The 13,178-nt window shown below is 54.1% G+C and overlaps 1 protein-coding gene across 1 annotated transcript in view; it reads left to right on the forward strand.

The window, feature by feature from the left end:
• The first annotated feature begins 8,390 nt into the window (after window positions 1–8,390).
• Notch1 (notch receptor 1) overlaps window positions 8,391–13,178 on the forward strand; it is a 47,249-nt gene continuing 42,461 nt past the window's right edge. Inside the window, exons 1-2 of the mRNA XM_048452747.3 lie at window positions 8,391–8,703; window positions 10,263–10,341. Of these exons, the coding sequence (XP_048308704.1) occupies window positions 8,643–8,703; window positions 10,263–10,341 (140 nt within the window). The 5' untranslated portion in view covers window positions 8,391–8,642. The remainder of the gene's footprint in view (window positions 8,704–10,262; window positions 10,342–13,178) is intronic.

Consider the following 13,178-nt stretch of genomic DNA (forward strand, 5'->3'; position numbering starts at 1 on the left):
ACTCATTCTGTAGACCAGGCTGGCCTCGAACGCAGAGAATCACCTGCTGTCTCTTGCCTCCCAAGTGCTGGGACACTATCACCTGATGTAAATTTAGTTTTTTAAAACCCATTGTTTATATTTAATTTTTTCCATATGTTTACCTGCACATGTCTGTGTGTTTGTGTGTGTGTGTGTGTGTGTGTGTGTGTGTGTACGTGCACCATATAGCACCTATGGAAGCCAGTAGAAGTGTAATATCCCATGGAACTGTTGTGAGTCTCACAGAGGTGCTGGGACCTGAACCCGGGTCCTCTGCAAGAGCAGGAAGCATTCTCAACTGCTGAGTCAGTTTTGAAAATGTGGGTGCAGAGTCATAGGAGTGGGAACTACCAGGGAGTCAGCTGGGCTTCACAGAGATGATCTACAGCCCCAAGATCCTGGTCCTGTCCGTATTTTCTGTTCTTTTTTTTTTAATATTTATTTATTTATTATGTATACAATATTCTGTCTGTGTGTATGCCTGCAGACCAGAAGAGGGCACCAGACCCCATTGCAGATGGTTGTGAGCCACCATGTGGTTGCTGGGAATTGAACTCAGGACCTTTGGAAGAGCAGGCAATGCTCTCAACCTCTGAGCCATCTCTCCAGCCCCTGTCCGTATTTTCTGTGGACAAGCTCCCTTGGGAGTCTTCTCTTTGTTTCTAGGATGTCTAGTTACCCCAGGAGGTCAAATAGAGACATTTGTGTGCTCGCGTGTGCACCTTCAAAGCCACCTCAGGATACTTGTGGCCTAAACCTGTCCTGTCTGGCTGTCTTGTTTCCTTGGGTAAGGTTGGTCAGACCAAGACAACGGCTAAAGATGCAGTCCGCCACTTAGTTCCTTCTGTATCGTCAGAAAGCCATGGGGCCCAGGACCCAGGTGCTCTTGCCTTTGGAAAGCCAGGTCTTGGAGCGTGCCGCCCTAGTGGGTGGTTAACAGACACTAAGGCATCGTATCATGCTGTTTTACCTAAAGTGAGGCTTCTAGGCCTCAGGTACAGAAGATCCAGGTACCTAGCATCTTTAGAAAGGCCCAGCTCCCTTCCCTTGACCCACACTCCTGCCAGCCTTGGACAAAGCTGTGGCAGTCAAGAGCTACCCTTGTCAGCATGAAAATGTATCCACTTCCAGGATAGCAAGTTGCCAGGACCTTCATGGCCTAAAACCATGGAAATGTATGATTTCTCGATTCTGGAGACTACGATATCATTCATTCATTCATCACTCATTTCTTCACTGAGGCAGGGTTCCTTATAGCCGAGTCCGGTCTCCATTTTTCTGTAAAATCAAAGATGAGAGTCAACTATTGATTTTCTTGCCTCCATCCCAAGTGCTGGGATTACGACTGAGCCAATAGCCTTGATGGAGGTGTGGCAGAGCCTCGCCATCTACAGGGCGCTCCCTGCAGGCTCTGGTGTCCCTCTCCCTTCAGTGTGTATCTTCATTGTTCCTCCTCATGCGTCTGCATGAAGCCTTCTCTCCCTCTTCTCGTACAGTGCCAGCCTCAGCAAAGAACCATGCTGATATGTAAGGACCTTATTTTAATAGATTACATTCACAAATCTTCTTCAAAATAGAGCTACAGAGATTCCAGGGGAGCCTAGCAACCTATCTTGGAGGGACATACTAACACTCCATGAGCTACATCAAGGGACAATGCAGGAACTGGGTTCCGGTAGGAAGAACCAAAGCAGAACTAGGGAGGGTCGTCTCGTGGGGTCATACCGTATGGCCCAGTCTGGCCTGGCTCAAGTTTCTCAAGCTTTCAACCCCTTCAAACCTGGAGGTTCATCCCACAGATGCTCAGATGGGTCCAGGACAGCAGAGAACTGTTTGCATCCCTTGCCCACACCTTCTTGGTTCTTCATTCACACATCACTTCTTTAGGGCCTCATACCCCAAATGGTGCCTGGTACTCCATCTCTCCCACCCCCACTCCGACCTGCTGACCTGCCTGTGGCTCCCATACCTTGTTGGGGTTCCCTAGGCTCTGGGGTCCCCACAGCACTACAAAATCTAACAAACTCTGTCTCTCTCAGTCCCCTCCCCACCCCCACAAGTTCTTGCAGCTTCACAGGCTCCCACGCTCTGGAGGTGGAGTGTAGGGGGTCTCCGTACAGACAGCATTTGCTTTGCATCACTGTTCCCCGGAAGGGGCTCTAGGATTGGCTGTTCTAAGTTTGTGGCAGATGTTGCTGCTGACTGAACTCAGGACCCCCAGCTTGGAGGGAAGGAGGTCAGATGCTCCCAGGAGTGTGGTCTCTGAGAACCAGAGGATTCGACCAGGTCAGACTCTCTGCAGCAGGCCACCTTCCCGTTGTCCCCAAGTGTCACCCTGGCTTAGAGGAACTTACCAGCCAGCTCGATGTCGCCAAGGAATGACTCAAGGACACCCCCCCCCAAACACACACTGTCCTTCACTAGAAAGGTCCTGGACTGTCACATATGCCCTTCCCGCCCCCACATTCTGCTGATGGGAAGCAGCATTCTTTTCATGGGTGAGAACAGAAGAGTGGAAAGACCAATAAATTCTAAGAGGCCCCTGAGACTGCCAGTCCACAGGGAATGCTCAGAAGCGCTGTCAGCACCCAGCCTGGCACAACGGGCGCATGGCACGTGCTCACCAGCCTGGAGTCCTGGCCCCACATGCATAGCCCTGATACCCTGGTTCCCAGGGTTTCCATGCCCCCTGGAAGGACTAAGAGGCTCTGCCTTGCCTGTCACTGGGAGCCCCTGGGAATACGAGTCCTACTGCAGTCTCTTGGCTCTGCCCCCTCCACCCCAGCGTTCTTGGCTCTGCCCCCTCCACCCCGGCGATAATTCCTCTGATTTATATGTGGCAAAGACCTCAGAGCCTCAGCGTTGAGCCCCGGGAGATGCTGAGAAAGTTCTCCGTCCAGCTCCAGGACACAAGGACTGGTCTGTCTCTACCGATTTTCAGTATTCCAACAGCCACTCACCATTCACCGGTGAGATAGATGTTCCTAATGATAAGCAGCTTAAGCTCTTGAACCCCCTTCCTGGGTCCTGTCCCAGAAGCACCAAGCATGCTTGCACATTTGACTGGCATCGCCACAGAGGTGCCTGTTTTTATTTAAATGGCCCTGAGCAAGGCTGACTAAACTAACATTCCCACGCCAACCCTCAGCAGTGCCTCTGGTTTTCGGTAATTTTTTTTTCCCCTCAGCTGTCAAGGCAAAAATATAGAAGAATTCTGGTATTACTTAAGGATTTGTTGAGGTTTTTTTTTTTTTTTTTTTTTTTTTTTACCCCTTCTCTCTAGAGACCCAAAAATAGCTCACAGATGTGCTGTACCTGCTCTTGTTCAAGCTCTTGTTACTTTACCACCAGAACTCCCAGCCTTCCCTGTAACCCAAACCGTGATTTCCAGGTCCATTTTCTGTTAAAGAGGGGGCTGTGGGGGAAGCGAGCCTAGAGGACGGAAGTTCTAAACATGTCTAAATGTGTCTGGAGCAAATTCCAGGAAACGCAGGCCAGTGAGAAGCCAACTCATGTGTGGGAGGGGGTCTCTAGGATCGTAGCCAGGGCAAGAGTGGGCAGGGAATGGGGTTCAGGACCTCACGGATTTCTGCTGGGGCAGGAGACTTGAGTCGGAAACCCACCCGGTCCCAGAAAAACTAAAGAGGACTCTTTTTTTTTTTTTTTTTTTTTGAAAAGGCAACTTTCCTGCTATTTTTATCACCAAAAAGGAAGAGAGGAAAGAAGAGGAAGGAAGAAGAGTGAAAGAAAGGGAAGGAAAAAGGAGGGAAAAGAGAAGAAGGAGTTGGCTTTTGCAGTGACTCAGCCTCTAGGCTGAGCTGGTACGGATCCCGAAGGGTGGAGCTTCACAGTTTCGTCCCCTGGGGCCTTTTCTTTTTGGAGAAAGTTCTGAGCTGGAGTGGGCAGGGGGCCAGGCAGGGTGGAGGCTCCCCTCCTCCCAGCACTGCAGGGGTTCTTGGGCCCCGGGATCCTGAGACTCTGAAGATGTGTGGGCAGACCCCGAGGCCTGGCCGGGCTCCACAACCCTACACAGGATAAGCAGGATAGTATGGTGACAGCTTCCTGTGGGCCCAGCCCCTGCCCAGAGGTACAGTTTCTGGGTTCAGCCTCCCAATCCTGATGGGATTCCCCCTCCATTAAGCTCCCCTGATTTGAGCGAGCAAACGTCTCAGTGTACCCTAACCCACATGACGCCACAGCCAGGCACTGTTTCCCTGGGGATCTTAGGAAGTAACAGAAGTGACTACTGACCACCAAGGGATCCCATTCTAGGCTTTGTGGACAACTGAGGGAACCTCAGGGCCTGGATAAACTTCAATGAGACACTCCAGAGTATGCCCACGCCCACACAACCGCCTCCACCACCCGCTAAATTTCAGGAGTCTATATTCTTTGAACAATTTGGGAACTCCCAGGGACAGGCAAATGGCCTCCATCAGAGGGTAGAGTACAGGTCATCAGGCCTAAGGCTATCTCTGCGATGACAGTGGTAAACCAGCCCGGTAGGCCAGGCCTGCAGTCTGAGTGCACCTCATGTGGGCCTTGGCAGCTCACCTGCTGGGGAGCTACTAGGTACCTGTCTCAGGGACTTGCCCGGGCAGCACACTCTTAGACCTCCCCACAGTAGGGGAGCAGCAGGACCTGCCTCTGTGATGCTTTTGCTCCTTCTTAGGCTTCTAGGGCCCTAGGCAGGCTCCCAGCTACATGCAGGAGCCGTTGACCTTGTAGATGGGCTCGGGAGGTACTGGCTCCTTGCTGAAGGGCTGGTCAGTATATCAGTGGTTCTTCAGGATGCCAGATGCACTAAGAGACCTCTGAGTCGTTTCTGCTGGCCTCTGTACACTCCTTTCAGCCTCCCTTAGTGATGCGTCAATTATCAAACATTCCTGAGCATTTGGTTCTGGGACCCAGCAGGGCCAGGCCCTTCCTCAGAGACCCAAGCAGAAGACAAGGTATCACAAAGGCTTAGCTGGCAAAGGTCTAGGGACAGAGGCCCAGAACCAGAAGGGTATCTTTCAAGACAGTGGGTTTAGACTGTGCTTTCCCACTGGTGCCGCTGAGATAACCAAAGCCAGTCACAGGGGAGCCAGCCCCGGCCTGCCCATCTGGAACAACAGTTCAGGCCACTGAAAGCATGTGGAGAGATGTTCAAACTTCTAGAAAATGTTCAACACCGTGTTTAAGTGCAAAAACATAGACGGGAATCTACAGATCACTTAGTAGGGGGAAACCGAGGCCAAGAGGCCTGAGAGACCTACAGTGAGCCAGTCAGTTAATGGCTCTGATTCAGAATCCAGGGATCTAGTACAGAGACTGATAGATATGGCAGGGCCGCAGCCTGGCTGTGGTGGATGCAGAGGTAGCAAAGATCACCCTCTGGGATGGGTGATTCTTGGATCTATAAGCCCAAGTAATGTAAACAGATGGATTCCAAGGATGGTGATCTGGAACATTATCATAGCTGCCTGTTCTTCTGGCATTCTACTCGGGATAGATACTCACCACCACAGACCACCTTTAAGCTCAGCCCTTCCTTTCCCCTTCCCCATCCTGTCTCCTTTGTCACTCCAACAAGGTGACACCAGAAAACAACATACCGCACGCCCTGAGCTGGCTCGACCTGGAATTATTCCCCAAGGGACATCTCTGAGCCCATCCTGAGAACTAGAGAGCCTCGTCCTGCCTGCACCCACACTGCCGGGTCCTGCAGGGTACAAGTGCCAAGGTGAGACCCTGCAGGAGGGAAAGGCATCTGAAATCCAGGCTTGGGAGGTCTAATCCTGGTGCTCCTGGGCCTCTGCTGTCCATCATACCCTCATGAAGACCTGATCTCTCCGGGACAACCAGGCCATGCTGGTGCGTATTCTGAAGCAGGTGGTTCCAATGTTCCAGGCCTCCATGCCATCCAGCACCTGAGGCCCAAGGTGCTCCCATAAAGGACTGTGCTTTAGAAGGGTCTAGAGTCTGGCATGGGAACCTTTCTTGTTTACCTACAGACACCCTGCTCCAAGAAGTGCTGGCAGTCTTTAGGATGCCCTGCGGACCTGTCACAGCTCAGACAGGCATTCTGAGGAAAGAAGGGGGACTGAGCCAATGCAGGCTTAAGCGCCTCTCTGGACTGATAGTGTGAGGTGAGCCCCAAGAGAAGAGGTGGCTGCTAGTCACTCTGCCTCTCCACTCCTCACTTCAGGCTCTAGCCTTACCTGACTGGGAAACTTACCCTGGCTCCCATTATAAACTGGGACAGGGAGCTAAAAGTGACTTCCCACTGGAGTGGCCTTCCTCTTCCTCACTTCCATTTGGTTTCTGGGAGATCTCTCTCCTGACTGGTCAGGCTTTGGTTTTTGTTTGTTTGTTTGTTTGTTTTTTTGTTTTGTTTTGTTTTTTTTTACTCTCTAAGCCTTTTTCCTGGTAGACAGGGAAGAGGAGGCCCAGTATCTCCAGCCTACTGTGTGAAACAGCTTCACACCTACTTGCTAAGGGCTCAGCTCCAGCCCTGCCCCCATCCCGGCCTTTTCTCTGGTCCAGCTGTTTGAGTGTTTTGTAGCTAAGGATATGCATCTCTCCTGCCTGTGTGCTTGGCCTCCATCTATAAAGAGAGCCCTCGAGTGCCTGGTGTCTGCTGGTCTGATGTGCAGCCATACTCTTTGCTGGACAAAGACAGTAAAAGAGACACAGGCACCCATGGACGGACAGGAGGGCAGGTAAGGAGATGCTGCCCGACCAGTGCACTCCTCCCCAGACTCCAGAAGGCTGAGACCTTCTTTGTATCCAAGCCAGGCTGGGTGGCCTCTACAGCAAGGCTGGGATATAATTGCCACACATAGCAGCAGCCGGAGGCCTTCAGGGCCCATCTCAGAAGAGGCACTTGCAGAGGCTTGAGTCTGTGAACTCTGCACAGCTAGCCAGCCCTTCCTTCTATGGAAACTGCTCTCTGGGGCCGCAGATCTGTTATATAAATATTTCTGCAGCATTGGGCGCCTTTTCTCCTGGGTACTGACCCCATGCTGCTACCCCCCACCCCCCAGGCTTGAGGCCAGCTTTTGAGAGGAGCAGGGGAGGGGGCTGAACAAGCTGTCTGCATTGGCCCTTTAGAAGGCCCTCTACAAACAGGTGTGTCAAGGGAGATGGGTAGGGCTGCAGGAGAAATGAGTCCACTTCTGTCTCCTTAGGCAAGGGCTGCCTTCCAAATTCTGGACTCCCAAATTCCTTTGGTTTTCCTGACTCAGAATTCTCCTGCCAGCTTCCAGTCAGCACTTAAGGCCCTTTTAGGCATCCCCCTGCTCTGGGAGCGAGCCTTCTAGGACAATATAAGCTGGGGCTGTATCCTGTGTTGCACTCACCATCCTGTTTTGGGATGGGAGGTGTTGTCCGTTCCAGATTCCACTGAACTTTGATTGCATAGGGACAAGGAAAGTACCTTGGACGCCCAGAGTTAGCCAGTTTGGCACAAGATGTCCAAGTCCGTCACCGAGGTGGAGAGATAACTGATCAAAGAGAACCACGTGAGAGTGGCTGCGCGGGTACAGTCATTGTACTGGGGTTCTGCACTTTCCCGGGCCACCATAGTTGGGCAGAGCCAGGAACCAAAGAGTGACCGTGGAACGTCTAGACGCGGGTTCCTTCTGGGGAGCGAGAGCGCAATTTGTTCAGCAAGGCACTGACCGTTTGGGGGAGTTCCCTTGGCGAGCCCCGAGCTCCCTTCTATAGAGGCTGCGGGCGCGAAGTCTCTATCCTTTAAGGTCAAGCGTTCCGGAAGTCACGGCTAGGGGTGCCTGACCTCAGACATCCAGTTGCCTAAAGCCGAGACCAAACGACTCCCAAGAGTGGGGCCCCAGATGCACCCAACGCCGTCAGGGCGCGACTTCTAAACTCCCGCTCCGGAAGTCCCCCCAAACTTGACTTCAATTGCTCCTGCTCACGGTCCCAGACCTAGCTCTGGGACGGAGCTGGTTTCCGGGCCAGTTTCGCCTTTTCCTACTCGGCCAGAATCTTCTCGGGCTATTGAAATGCAAATCCTGGCCAAATGTCCCCGAGGGAGGCGACACACGAAGCCTGATCCTTCCGCAGTCCAGCTCAAACTTTTGGTCTCTGTAAACTTTCGAACAAGAAGTAGTCCCTAACCGCCGGTTCCCTGCACCCCTCCACGCTTCCTTGTCTTGCAGACCATAGGGTCCTAGATCGGGACCTTCTCCTTAGCCCGAGAAGGGGCTGAGCCCACCAGGGCGCTGGGAGGGACAGGGCCAACGAAGGGGTTCCGAGTGCTCAGAAACCGGGGGCGGAGCGCGGTGGGATGGGGCGGGGCAGGGGCGGGCCCCCTCGGGGGCGGAGCGCACGCCAGTCCTGAACCTCACTAGTGCCTCGGCCGCGGGAGGGAGCGCAGGGGCGTGGGGCGCAGGGCGCGGGCGTTGAGCGCGGGTGCGAGCGCACTGAAGGAACGAGCCGGGGTGCCTAGTAGGGTTGGGGAGACCCTGAGAACCCAGCGCCGCCCACCCGCCAGAAAAGAGAGGGCATCTGTGGGTGGACGCCCGCGGGACCGCTGGTGGTGCGCGTGTACGTCCGATCCCCGCCGGCCACCGCAAGAGGCCGCCGCCCCGGCAGCGGGCAGCCGGCGAGCAGGCATGCCGCGGCTTCTGGCGCCCTTGCTCTGCCTAATACTGCTGCCCGCGCTCGCCGCAAGAGGTAGGCGCCTGCGAGCCCGCAACTTCGCGCACCCTTCGGAAACTTCGGCTGCGCCCTGCGCGCGCCGTGGGTGGATGGGAGTTAGGGCACCAGCTGCCAGAGTTGGTAGCCGGAGCTGGCGGATGGGACATGGGGACCTGGCGTCCTCGCGTGTGAGGGGGGTCCTTCTCTTCAGCCCCCCTTTCTGGGTGGACTCGCTTTACCCAGAGCGCCCGAAGTCGGTGGAAGCTCAGTGTGGGGCTCTGGGGCTTCGGGACCCGGGAGACTCCCCTGACTCGCTCTTGGGCAGTAGTGCCTGGGGCTTGCCGCGGGGGCGGACAGGCTGCCTGCGCCTGCTACTTTTCGATTTGAATCGAATCGGTTTTGGTTTCCTGTTGCTTCTTGGGACCATTATTTTCTTTCTTCTTCGCCTCTGGCCCGTGCTGGGGCGGATGTTGGGGCTCTGTGCTCGCCTTGCTTAGCGCGGGGTGGGGGAGATGTGCCCTGGATTCCCAGTCCCGGGTTTCGGAACCGCTGTCCCCTAGCGGGACACAAACTTTCGAAGAGGGGCAATGTACTGGTGGCTTGCTGCCTAGGGTGGGGAGTGCGACTGACTCACTTTGGAAGTTTGGGACTCCTGCGCGGGCAAAGACTGGAACCTGGGGGTGGGGGGCGCTTATTTGCCTGCTGGCATCACCGAACGGGGACTTCTGAGGATGCTTGTAGTGACCAACTACATCCGTCTCCCAGTAATTGGAGGGGAAAACTGCCTGCCCTTTTCTTAAAAGTGGGGTTTTATGTGCCACTCCAGCTCGGGCCACCACATCGGAGCTTAATTTCTGGCGCTTCTTAAGATGATGGTGGGAGGGGCTTGATTAAGATCCCCTTCCTTCCCGAGAATAGGGTGGAATTCCTTCCAAGTGCGGGCTCTAAGACCCCCTCCTTGGATGCGGCGGGGGCTGCCTCTGGAGATGCCTGCGAACAGGTATTGGGTGTCGGAGGAGGCGGGGCAGGTCTCCGGGTGCGGCCCCGCTGCCCCAGGAGGCGGCCCTGGCGCGACAATGGGCCGCTCTGATTCCCGGGCCGGCGCTTTGTTGGAGGGCGGGGTGGCGGGCTCCGCAGCTGTCGCTTTTTCCCACGATCGGGGGAGCTGAGTGTGGCCGCCCCCTCCCTCCTACTGCCCCCTTGTATTTTGTGTTTGAACCGAGGCAAGGGTGGAGGCTGGTCGGGGGCTTTGCTGGACTTCTTTATTCACACCCACTTTTGGCTGGGTGTGTAAGAAGTTTGGGAGAATGTCCCAAGTCACTCAGTTCTTTCTATTGCTTTCCACTTCGACTCACTGTGACTGGGGCTGTACACCTGCCACCTAGCCAGCTGATCCCTTTTCCACTCATTTCTGACTAAAACCGCGTGAGCCGAACCCGATCCCGAAGGGTTGCCCAAAGTCCCCACCCCCACCTCCCGACTTCCAGTAACTCTAGCACACAGCACCATGGCAGTAGTCTCCATTCACTATCAGGACCACGAGGAGTCGGCTGCCCAGATCCCAGACTGACCTCTCTCTTCTGACCCTTCCCCAGGCTTGAGATGCTCCCAGCCAAGTGGGACCTGCCTGAATGGAGGGAGGTGCGAAGTGGCCAACGGCACTGAAGCCTGTGTGTGAGTACCGCCCCTGAGGGGACCTGTTGCTTTTGTCAGAGCAGAGCCCCTTCCTTCTGGGGACAGAACACTGGGCCATTGTCTTCGGAAGACAGCCCAGAGGCTGAGTGCAGTCACGTGCTGACTTTTATTGGACAAAGTCTGGCAATTACTTAATCACCAGCAATTATGCCGCGTGTGGAGCTACTCTGGCCCCTGGAGGTTGGCACACTCCTTCATGGGCCCCCTCAGGCTCCTGGGAATCCATGGTACCCTAATTCTTATTTAAAATGCTTGAGAAACAGTTATTTTTGATGGGCAATCTGGATCACTTACTGAGTCTGAGTCCCCACCCCCTGTCACCTGGGAGCCCTCTTCTGGGCAGGAGAACACTAGGTAGGAAACTATCCTTTTTTTGTTTTGTTTTCTTTGTTTCTGGTTTTTGCTTTCTTGAGACAGGGTCTCACTAAGTAGCTCTGGCTGTCCTGGAACTCACTATGTAGAGACCTTTAATTCAGAGATCTGCCTGCCTCTGCCTCCCAAGTGCGAGCCACCACAAGCCAGTGGAAAATGCCTATTTTAAGACAAGACTCACCCCTCCTTGCTTCTTGGGTTCAAGGTGAGGTTGGGAAAAGTTGGAATGGTCCTTGTTGGTACTGCTGCCTGGGTGGTGGGTGTGGGTAAGTGCTGGAGTCTGGTTTCTATCCTGGCAGCTGCAGCCCTACCTCCCCACTTCATGCCAGAGCTCCACAGCCTCAGGTTCTCAGCTGTGAAATGGGCGTGACTGGGGGTGGGGTAGGAAGGTCTGTTCTGAGCTGGGAAATCCTCTGGACCAGCCAGCCAGGGTAAGTCTCCACTGGGGCTAGGGCCAGTGCCCTTCAACTTGAGCTTCTCCCTGATGTGACTAGCGAGGTGCTGGAGGCTGTGGCCTCCCCTGGAGGCTGCAGACAGAAACGGCTCCAGCCTGCGTGGCGCGCCCTCATTCCATCTGCTGAAGGGCCCATCCCCTTGACAACGGGTGCTCCTGCCTACAGTACCCAGCCTGTGGGCTGCAGCCCCACCTCCCTGGCCGGCCCGCCCTGTACTGAAGCCAATTAAGCAGGTCTGTGAGCAGTTTATTGGACAAAGCCGATTGTGCCTCTGTCCGACACTAATGAATGCACACTACTTTTTTTTTTTTTTGCTTTTTTGGGGGGCCCCTTTCTACCCCTGCAGAAGCCTCACGGACGCTTGATGCCCTAAATCTTATTTCCTTCCATTCAGAGGCCGACAGCTGGGATTCAGTAGAGGGGCAGTGGCTATTGTTGGGAGGCGATTAATGCTGTGTGATTAATTATGCGTGGCTTCCCAGAATGCACAACCCCCTTCCCCGCCACTGTGCTCCTTGCTCTGCCTGCCTGCCTGCCTCACTGGCAGGGCAGGGCTGAAAGGCTTCTTATGCTTACTTCTTACTTCAGACAGAGGAAGGTGGGGGTAGTTTCTTCTTAGCCCTGCCAGTCAATGGGCACAGCCTGGCCTGCTACATGCCAGTCACTTGTGCCGCGCTATCTGGTGGAGTTGTGCATGGGGTCCAGTCTGCTTGCTGCGATCCCAGTAGCTTGTATCTTGTTATCTGTGTGAAGACCTTTCAAGCTGAAGGCAAACTGAAGCTGTACTTTCTCTCCCACCTCCCAAACTTGCAAGTACTGCTTGCAAGTCCCATGCAGTACAAACCAGGCCACCGAAAAGATCTTTGGTGCCAGGCCTTCTTGCACTGGCTCCTAAGGCCCTTCCTCCTTGGCGGAAAACTTGCCTCAGTTTGGCTCAGAGTTCCATGGAGTTCTGTCCACAGAGGCCCCATTGTGCTCACTTTGTAAGTCCAATGAGATGAGATAGAGATACTCACTTCTGATCAACAGAGTGGGAGGCCAAGGTTACAGCTAGGCCTGGCTTGTGAGGGGCACAGGTCTGGACTCACTGCGAGGTTTAGGGGACTTTGCAGTCAATCCATGGAGGGTCCCAGCTCACGGTTTGGGCTTGGATGCTTGAGGACACCTCCCCTCCCCTATTCCTTGGTGGATTTTACCTTCCCACTCTTCTCTGCTTCTTCAGATGGCCTCAGGAGGCCTACTCAAGAGTTGGCCACAGCACTCACAGAGGGTCCACCTCTCTTGGCTGAGGAACGGAAGCCTCCCCTTTTTCTCAAGGGCAAGCTTGGAACCTGTAGGCCTCTATCACACCTAGCCATGACCTCAAGTGGTTTTTGACGTCTAGTGTTGCCTACTCCAAGGAAGGCCTGAGAAGAATGGAATCGTAGGATAGTGAATTAGTGCCTTGTAAATTATCTCTTCTACCCAGAAAAATTTCCCCAGAAACTTCTGGACGGGGAGTTTCAGAACTTAGGATTGGAAAGTGAATCCCTTTGGTGCCAAGTGCCTTCTGGAAAGGTCCAGTACCCCTGAGGTCTAGCTAGCCAGCTATCATATGGGAAAGGCCTGGCTTTGCATCCTGTAGACAGAGCACAGTCTGGGCAACTGCTGTATGCTGTGGGGTATCAGAGACCCTTTGGGGAAGTTTGGGACCACTGTGGCTTCCTTGTAGACCCAATGTGTGCCGAGGGGGAAGGGTGAAAAAGAGCTATCATTTGAAGCAGGGGTAGGGGGAGGCATCTATACACTTGAATAAACATGAATTCACTGATCAAAATAGGGGTGTAGACTCTGAGCTGAAGGAGCGTAAGAATAGTTTTAGGGAGACTAAGAGACCACCGTCACTGGGGGCAAAGTCCAATGTGATGAGGGCTTCTTTTAAATGCATTTAGAAATCTGACGAACTAGCCAGAGAAGCTTGGGCTGATGGATGATAATCTTGGGGTGCCC

The sequence above is a fragment of the Myodes glareolus genome, chromosome 21 (assembly GCF_982192425.1).
Source record: "Myodes glareolus chromosome 21, mMyoGla1.1, whole genome shotgun sequence".
Taxonomy (NCBI): domain Eukaryota; kingdom Metazoa; phylum Chordata; class Mammalia; order Rodentia; family Cricetidae; genus Myodes; species Myodes glareolus.